Source organism: Petaurus breviceps, unplaced genomic scaffold (genome assembly GCF_028583685.1).
Source record: "Petaurus breviceps papuanus isolate PSGF00001 unplaced genomic scaffold, PetGlider_PUasm1.0 174, whole genome shotgun sequence".
NCBI lineage: Eukaryota > Metazoa > Chordata > Mammalia > Diprotodontia > Petauridae > Petaurus > Petaurus breviceps.
The window spans coordinates 44,398,376-44,407,505 of NW_027185761.1; the positions used below are offsets into that span (position 1 = coordinate 44,398,376).

The 9,130-nt window shown below is 40.8% G+C and overlaps 1 protein-coding gene across 9 annotated transcripts in view; it reads left to right on the top strand.

Moving 5' to 3' along the window:
- Positions 1–9,130, top strand: part of FRMD4B (FERM domain containing 4B) — a 353,851-nt gene that overhangs the window by 241,520 nt on the left and 103,201 nt on the right. For all 9 annotated transcript variants that reach the window (XM_069084137.1, XM_069084138.1, XM_069084139.1 and 6 more), the window contains one exon: positions 606–690. In XM_069084137.1, coding sequence (XP_068940238.1) covers positions 606–690 — 85 coding nt within the window. The remainder of the gene's footprint in view (positions 1–605; positions 691–9,130) is intronic.

The window sequence follows — 9,130 nt, forward strand, 5'->3', positions numbered from 1 at the left end:
CCCCACCTGGAGTCAGAAAAACAAATTTCATTGGACTGCCTCAGGGTCTGATTCTGCAGTTCTTACTCAGCAAAAGTCTTAAAGAATAAGAGAGAAGCAGTGTGCTTAGTGTATTGAGAGCTAGTCTCAAAGTCAGGAAAATCTGAGTTTTCTCTAGCACACCTAGCCTGTGTGACCCTGGACAAATTACTTAACCTCTCTGTACTCTAGTCAATAAATGGCAGAGAATGTGCGGACCAGTTTTCTACTGGGAGTCTCCTCGTGGGAAATTCCCTATCCTAATGAAATCACAGCCCTAGAGGGTAAGAACCAAGCTAGCATTATGGGTTGTGTGTGTGGGGGGGGGGAGGTTACATGGTAAGTCCCTCACAGAAATGAATGTTGTAAAATAAATGGTATTGGGCAGTAAATACATTTCATGTTAGGGCCCTTATCCGATTTTTTAAAATAATAATAATCAGGAGAAGAAAGGCAGTGGAACTCTTTGGAATTCCTCCTCTGCTGGGGGTTGGGGTGGGGTGGAGTGGAAAAAAATAAGAAAATGATGTGATAGTGGGAGAAGGAAGTTTAATTTAAGAAAGTGAACTTACTTTGTTATCATTCAGGTTTTACATCGAGAGCATATCATTTCTGAAGGACAAAACAACGGTGGAACTCTTTTTTCTGAATGCAAAGTCCTGTGTGCATAAGGTAAGGTACTCTGCTTGTTAATTTCACTGTGTTCCTTAATTTCATTATGTAAATCCTGCCAACTTTAAATATGGTGGGAGGGGGTGGAATTCCTACTTATTATTCATCTTCTTCCAAAGAAAACCTGGTGGAGGCCCGTAGTCTTTCTGCTTAAGATACAGCATTTGCATTAATGTGAGATTGCTCAAAGGTTGAGTGGAAAATGGGACCATCTGGGGTAGAATAACGGAACATGGCCAATTACCACGATTGAAAAACAGTGGCTCTACCCAGTGTTGTGAATAGCCAGTGAAGTCCTGGTGACGTATTAATCAGGCTTGAGAGAATAATTATTATTCATTGAAGCTCAGGCTGGAAGGCTTCTTGCTAGGGGAAGTCTTCCCTTCTTTACTATATTTTGGCAGACTTCTGGTTTCTATTCAAACTCTGCCCCTGGAAATTTGCAAGCACTTAGCCTTAATTTTGTAGGGGTCAGTATGGCTTTCATTCTATAGGCATCAGAGAGGACATCATTTTCCCCCTCCCTTTTGCAACAAAGGTAAATTTTCCTGACATCAGGAGCTGAGACTCTTTTTCTCTTTTTTTTTTTTGGAAGGGGGGAGGGCAGGACAATTGGAGTTAAGTGATTTGCCCAAGGTCACATGGCTAGTAAGTGTTAAGTGTCTGAGGTGATTTGAACTCAGGTCCTCCTGACTCCAGGGCTGGTGCTCTATTCACTGTGCCAGCTAGCCAGCCTTGACTATCTTTCTCTTAATAGGTATTCTGCCTGTTCAAGCTCTCTGAGGGATTGATTGGTACCTGAAAATCTGTGGACGAAATGCAGAGTTTACAGATTGGGGCCAACACAGCTAATGAACTACAATTGACAATTATATGATATTTGGGCATCTATACAGGAGAATACAACTGCCTATTGTAATATTTCCTTCCTGTAGCTGGCTGGGTCCCAATGAAAACATCTTCCATTCTCTTTCCTTCTTTGTTAAGTAACTTGGTGGTGGGGTGGGGGAGGACTGAAAAAGGAAAGGGAGTCAAAGGGGCATTTTCTCTTCTGACATTTCTCTTATTGTTGGGCATCTTCAACCCATTTTTGGAAGGGAGATAGAAGGGATATTTTTGTAAATTCCATTTCCATATTAGAGAATCAAAGTTCTCTGGGGCTCCAGCACTACTGGTTAAGAAGGTTTCATGCCTATGGAAGAGCTGGCATTTGGGGGAAAGTGAAATGGCAAGCAAGTAGAATGGTTAAGAGTATAGTACAGGATTTAATATACAGTAATCACTTTATAAATGTTTGTTGGTTGAATGAATGTATTCCTTGCACCTGGGCGCAAAACTGCTTGAGGGAATGGAATAAAAATTTACATAGTACCTAATATATGCCAGGAACTCTGCTAAGCCCTTTACAAATATTATTCTCAAGTATTATTTTATTTGATCCTCACAAACACCCTGAGGGGTAGGTGCTGTTATGATCCTTGTTTTACAGTTGAGAAAACTGAGGCAAACAGAGATTTTTTTTAAGTGACTTGTCCAGGGTCACACAGCTAGTAAGTTTCTGAGGCTGAATTTGAATTCATGTTTTCCTGTCATTTTAAGCATACTCCATGCAAGGAATATGTCTCTGGAATTTCAACTACCAGAGGAAACAAGTTTTATGAGAGCAAATTCCTACACTTGACAACACATGTGGGTGTCTTCTGGACTCGTGGGTGGCTGGCTGGACTTGCAGATGAGTCAACAACTGCCATGGCTATTCCAAGTTTGGGCTTGTTGACAGGTGATGATACAGCTTTATGTACATTATTCTAGGCCTTGTACCATACACAGGCTCCTAGGGAAGAGGTCATCCTTCCATTGTGTTTCTCCTTCCCTTCACTCTCACTAGTCAGTCAGACAACAAGCATTTAGTGAGTCCCTACTATGGTGCCAGGCACTTGCTAGGAGCTGGAACTACAAAGATAAAGGTGGAAGAATCCCTGCCTTCAGGGAGCTACCATTCTAAAAGAAGGGGATACTATGTCTGTCTGAAGATATTTAATGAACAAATCCAAAGTTAGCTTGGGGGCTGAGGCACCATGAGCTGGAGGAGGAGGGGGGAAGGGGGGAAGGAGTGACTGACAGGAAAGGTCTTATGCAGAAGGGACCCCTTTAGGTGAGTCTTAAAAGGAAATTAGTGTCCCTGACAAGAAAGCCCTTCCCTTTCACTTAAGCCTGAGGCATAAAGACAAGAAAAGAACTCATAGGGATGGCCAGGTAGTGCAGCGAGTAAGAGCACCAGCCCCAGTGTTGGGATGACCTGGGGATTGAATCCAGGCTCAGACACTTAGCACCACACCCAGAAATAACTGGCTGTGTAACCTTGAGCAAGTTACTTAACCCCAATTGCTTTAAAACAAAAAAAAACAAAAAAAAGCTTATAGGGTTCTCTTCAAATTCCTTCATGTGAATTTTGTATTTAATCACTTATTACATATTGTTTCCCTGACACCCCTCCCCAACAATAATACATATATATATGTATGTGTGTGAATATATATACATACATACATAAGCTCTTTGAAAAGAGGGACCAGTTATTTTTTGTTCAGGTTTCTTTGTGTCTTTGTCATCTAGCACAGTACTTGGCACATAGTAGATGCTTATTAAATGTTTATTGAATTGAATTATCTGCTCCAGCCTGCCAAAGCTTTAATTTGGCATTTAAAGCCCTTCCCAGTGCAGCCCCATCCTAATTTTTAAGGTCTATTTTTCATTACTCCCTATCATATCTTCTAACCCAGCCCAACTGGCCAACTTATAGTCACCCAGACTTGGTATGCCACCTTCCTTTCACCTCCCATCTAGGTGCCTTTACACCAGCTAGCCTTCATGCCTGGGATGTTCTCCCTCCTGGTTTCCATCTCCTAAGAATCTCCAGTTTCCTTCAAGGCTTGGTTCATGTGCCATACCTTTTCTGATACTTCCTACTGCTATCTCTCTCTCTCTCTCTCTCTCTCTCTCTCTCTCTAGCTCTCAGTTTGTCTCACCATCTCTGTCTCCCTCAGTCTCTTTGTCTCTCTCTGTCTCAATCTATGTCTCTTTCTTTCTCTCTGTCTTTATCTCTCTATGTCTCCCTATGTCTCTCAGTCTCTCTCTCTCTCTCTCTCTCTCTCTCTCTCTCTCTCTCTCTCTCTTTCTCTCTCTCTCTCTCTCTCTCTCTCTCTCTCTCTCTCTCTCTCTCTCTCTCTCTGTCTCTGGCTCTCTGTGTCTCTGCCTGTCTCTCACTATCTTCAATATACTTCCATGTTTACATGCTCTGTGTTTTAATAGAAGCATTCCCTTAGGACAGCAAAAGTACTTTGCAAGCTTCACTACAGCAGAAGGAATTCAATTTCATTGGTAAACAGAACTTTCAGATATCATGTGGTTAGAGAGCTGACCCAGGAAGCCCTGAGTTCCAGTCCTGCCTCTGACACATACTGACTGTGCAGCTCTGGGCAAGTCACTTACCCACTCAGTGCTCAAGGAGAGGCTACTAACTGCAAAGACTCCAGCCGGTGTTGGGAGAAGGAGTTTCCTTATCCAGGAGCTCCTTATGCCCCTGAAATCACAGTTCCAGGCTATAAAGCACTAAATAAATTATGCATTGTGTGTGTGTGTATGTGTGTGTATGTGTGTATAAATATGGCTAGCTTGGGCACTGTCCCTAAAATGGAGGCTTTGGGAGGTAGTGGCCAATCAGAGAAGGTACCACAGGGGCATAGTGAACTTTCTGCATAAGAAGACTGCTATGGCATGATGGACAAAGTCCAAAGAACCAGGATTTGATCTCAAGTTTTTCTGAAACCAAGGGCTGCTCTCTATCCATTGCAAACATGCTCCCTGTCTTTTTCAACATCTTCCCCCTCTTCCATCATCACATTTTTCACATAGTAGGTGATTAATAAAGCTTATTGGATTCATTTGAATTGAATTATTGTTCAATTGGTTTTCAGTCATGTCTGATCCCACTTGGGATTTTTTCAGGGGCAAAGATTTCCTTCTCCAGCTCAGATGAAAAAACTGAGGCAAACAGGGTTAAATGACTTGACCAAGTTCACACACTTAATAATGTGTCTGAGACCAGATTTGAACTCAGGAAGATGAGTCTTCCCAATTTCAACCCCAGTGTTCTATCTGCTTCACCATCTAATTCAAAACCATTCATGAGAATCTCAGGGTGACAGATTTAGGGGTAACAGGGGTCTTAGAAGGAATCTAGTACAACTTCTTCATTTTACATATGGGGAAACTGAGGCCAGGAGAGAGGAATTGACTTATTCAAGGTTAGACAGGCAGTAAATGTCAGACATGGGTTTCCCATTAACATGTTTATCTAGTAAGGAATGTGGGTAGTGAGGTTGGGAGGGCTATGTAGGCACATCAGGGGATTCCTAGAATGAGAAAAACAAGCCATCTTCCACCACATCAGCTGCCATTGTAAGCACCGGATGATATGTTACTGACCTTGATAATGCCATTATTCACGCTGCTTAGGGAATAAATTGCAAATGCCATATAGACAGGCTGAAGTTCATGTTTTACCTATCCCTGAATTATGAGAGGGCTTTGGGAGGTCAACCCAGAGCTTGAGAGGTAATGCTCATTTTCTTTGGCAGCAAGGGAAACAAAGGGGTCAGTAGGAGAGGAAAAGAGAAACGGTTTCTCTAATGGATTCTTTGATTAACAATAAAATGAGACATGTGGGAATACCTGAATTTACCATGAAACTGGACATTTAAAAGTTGCAAAATATCTCTTTAGTTGAAAATTGTCACAGTATGGTTTATAACACAGCCTCAGTGCAATTCTAAACATTTTCTCTCTAGCTTGTATTAAAATGGTAGGGTTATACCTTCTTCCAGGAGGTGAAGCTATAGACTTTATAAGGAAGACCATTTCATGGCTATTCCAAAGACTAAAATAATTCAATTCAGTTCTTTAGTGTAGATTTGCTGCATCAAGTTATGTTGGGTATCAGTAGCTGGCCTCTGAGACAGACAGACCTGGGTTCAAATTCTACAAGTCACAACTTCTCAATTGACCCAGACTACTCTCTTAAGACTATAAGCAGGGTGGTGTCACTAATCATTCTTATCTATTTCTTGCCTCTGGACTCAGAAGGCTTTGGGGGAGAGAGTGAGGCTGATGACTTTGCACAGCCCTGTCTCACTCAAATCCAGTTCACTTGCAAGCTAAGACACCATTTTCTTGATGGCATCGGTCCTCTTTGAGAACAAAGAATGAATAAAACTGTAAGCTGCAGAATAGCTATTAGTCTGCCTCAGGAGAGGTACTTTCCCCCCAAGAGTTCATTCTATCAATTAAATCATGGTTCTAAAAAACAACAAAATTCACCAGTGTGTACAGTGAAATTTTGGAGTCAGAGAATGTGTTTTCGTTCTAGCCCTCCCCCTCACTACCTGTGAGACTTTGGCCAAATCACTTCATCTCTCTCAGATTCAGTTTCCTTATCTGTAATGAGGGAGTTCAAGATCTCTTAAGGTCCCTTCCAGTTCTAAATCTTTGATACCGTGAACTTACATCTTATATTCAAGCCACTGTGCTGGGTGTTGGGGATACAAAAATAAAACATTCCCTGCCTTTGATGAGCTTATATTCTGTTGGGAATATACACATAAATAAGAATAATGCAAGATAATTTGAGTAGGGTGAAACTAATAGAATTGAGAAGATCAGGGAAAGCTGTCAAAGAGAACATGGTACTTGAACTAAGCTTTGAAGGGTGATGAGAATTCTGAGAGACAAAGATCGAGAGAATACATCACAGTAATGGAAAATAGGTTGTAAAATAAGAGAGAGAGAAAGAGAGAGAGAGAGAGAGAGAGAGAGAGAGAGAGAGAGAGAGAGAGAGAGAAGAAACAGAGGGAAGAAGGGAAAGAGGGAGGGAGGGAGGAAGGGTAGAAGTGGGGAGCAAGGAAAGAAAGAAAGATTAAAAGAGCAAGGAGGAAATTAGCTTTCAAATCTATAGATGGGAAAGAGTTCATGACTAAAGAAATGATAGAAACAATTTTGATTATGTAAATTTAAAAACTTTTACACTAAAATAAAATCTAAGGTAGTTAAAATTAGAAGAGGAAGAGGCAACTAGGAAAAAGAATCTTTGCAACCAATTTCTCTAAGAAAAGTCACATGTCTAAGATATATAATAAAATGATTGAAAGCAATAAATCTAAGAACCATTTACCAATAGAGAAATATCAAAGGGGATGAATAGCTAATTTTCAAAGATAGAAGTTCAAGCTATCAACACTAAAGAAAAGAATGCTCCAAATCACAGTTAGAGAAATTCACATTAAAGCAACTTTGAGGTCCCACCTTCCACTTTTTGGACTGCCAAAGAGGACAAAAGAAGAAAACAGCAAATGTTGGCAGAACTTCAGGAAAACAGGCACACTAGTGCTGGTTTTGGTAGAGCTGGAAATAGGAGAACTGGCTCTATAGAAGGGAAAGGGAAGGGAATAAGCATTTATGTAGACCCTACTATGTGATGAGCACTGTGCTAAGTGCTTCACAAATATTGATCCTCACCACAACCCTGACAGGTTGGTGCTATTAATATCTTTGTTTTACAGTCAAGGAAACTGAGGCAAACAGAGGTTTAATGACTTGACCAAAGTAGTTATTAAGTCCTTGTGGTTGGATTTGAACTCGGGTGTTTTTGACTCCAGACCCAGTGCTCTATCCACTATCCACAGGTAGAAGCTGCCTGCCTCAATGCTAACATTATAAAGAAACACAACTTTAAAAGACTTTAGAATTCTGATGAACTCAGTGATAAACCATACTTCCAAAAGAAAGAAGCTGAAATGGCCACATCCCTCTTGTCAGGGAGGCAATGAATTTGAAACCAGTAAAAGACATTTTCAGGCAGTGGTGGCATTTTTGCCACACTGTGCACCTATTTATTAATGGTTTTACTTTGCATTTTCATTTGTTTTTCAAATTTTCTTAGTGGGAAAAGGGGTGGAACAGAAGAGACAAATTAATAAGAGAAAAAAACTATAGTGGATGGTTCTCTTAGAGGGGAGGAGAAGGCATACATACGGGGGCAAAAACTAGGTGATATAAAAATAATATCAAGAAAATTGTTTTTATAAAAGAATTTATGGATACGGGATATTTAACATCACTTGGGGGGAAGAGGCAGTAATTGGCCTTGACTGTAATGTGGGAAACTAATCTGAAGACAGAGAAAATACTTTGGTGTTGGACTGTGGAGGGCCTTAAATGAAAGGCTGAGGACCCTGTAACTTTGTCTCAAATGTAATAGAAAGTTACTGAACGTTTTTAACTGGGGAATAAAATACTCTTTTTGTCTTTGCTGTTCAGTCATGTCCAACTCTTCATAAACCCATTTGGGGTTTTCTTGGCAAAGATATAAGAATGGTTTGCTATTTCCTTCTCCAGCTCTTTTTACAGATGAGGAACTAAGGCAAATGGAGTTAAGTGACTTACCCAGGGTCACACAGCTAGTAAGAGTCTGAGGCCACATTTGAACTCAGGTCTATTCTGATTCCAGGCCCAGCACTTTATCCACTTAGCCACCTAGCTGCCCCTAAAATGCTCATACTTATGCCTTATTTTGGAAGCCAGCTAGAGGATGCATTGACAGGGTGCCACTGGAAGCCTAGAGACCAATTAGAAACTTCTTAAAATAGTCTTGATGTTATTAGGTCATGAACTAGGGAAGTGTTCTAGTGAGAACTAAGGATACTTGTGTCTAAGGATGGGGCTCCATTGATTGATTGATTGATCCCACCCACTTAAAAGTAATTACCTTTCTCAAGTAAGAATATTTGTTGGCTAAATCAATCAATCAGAGGGAACAGGGCTTATAAACCTCTTTTAATCAATCAAAGTCATTTGTAAGAGTCTTGATTACAGCCCTAAGCAATTTGTATAACTGAGAGACTACCTCAAAACCAGATAAAGATCCCTAATGACTAGAAGCTGAAGGAACTAGATTTTACCCAGAGCTGAGTAAAGAATCAGCTGCCCCAGGCAGCCAACAAAAGGATAAACAGAAGATAAGACTGAGCTGTAGCAAAGGAGAAAGACATTAAGGATGACTGTTAACTACAGGCTGATGCCACCACTGCCCCCATGTGCTCAAGCACTGAGCAAAATTCCAAGGAAAAGTCTGCTCTTTTGCCAACTGCCTCTCCTGGTGCCTACCTAGCCACAAAAGACTAGTTTAATCCACTGTTTTCTTGCCCAGATATTTCCAGTAACCTGTGTTTTTAGTAAGCCAGTGGTTAACTCTAAAGATAGATAGGAAGGAAGAAAGAAAGGAAAGAAGGAAGGAAGGAAGGAAGGAAGGAAGGAAGGAAGGAAGGAAGGAAGGAAGGAAGAAAGAAAGAAAGAAAGAAAGAAAGAAAGAAAGAAAGAAAGAAAG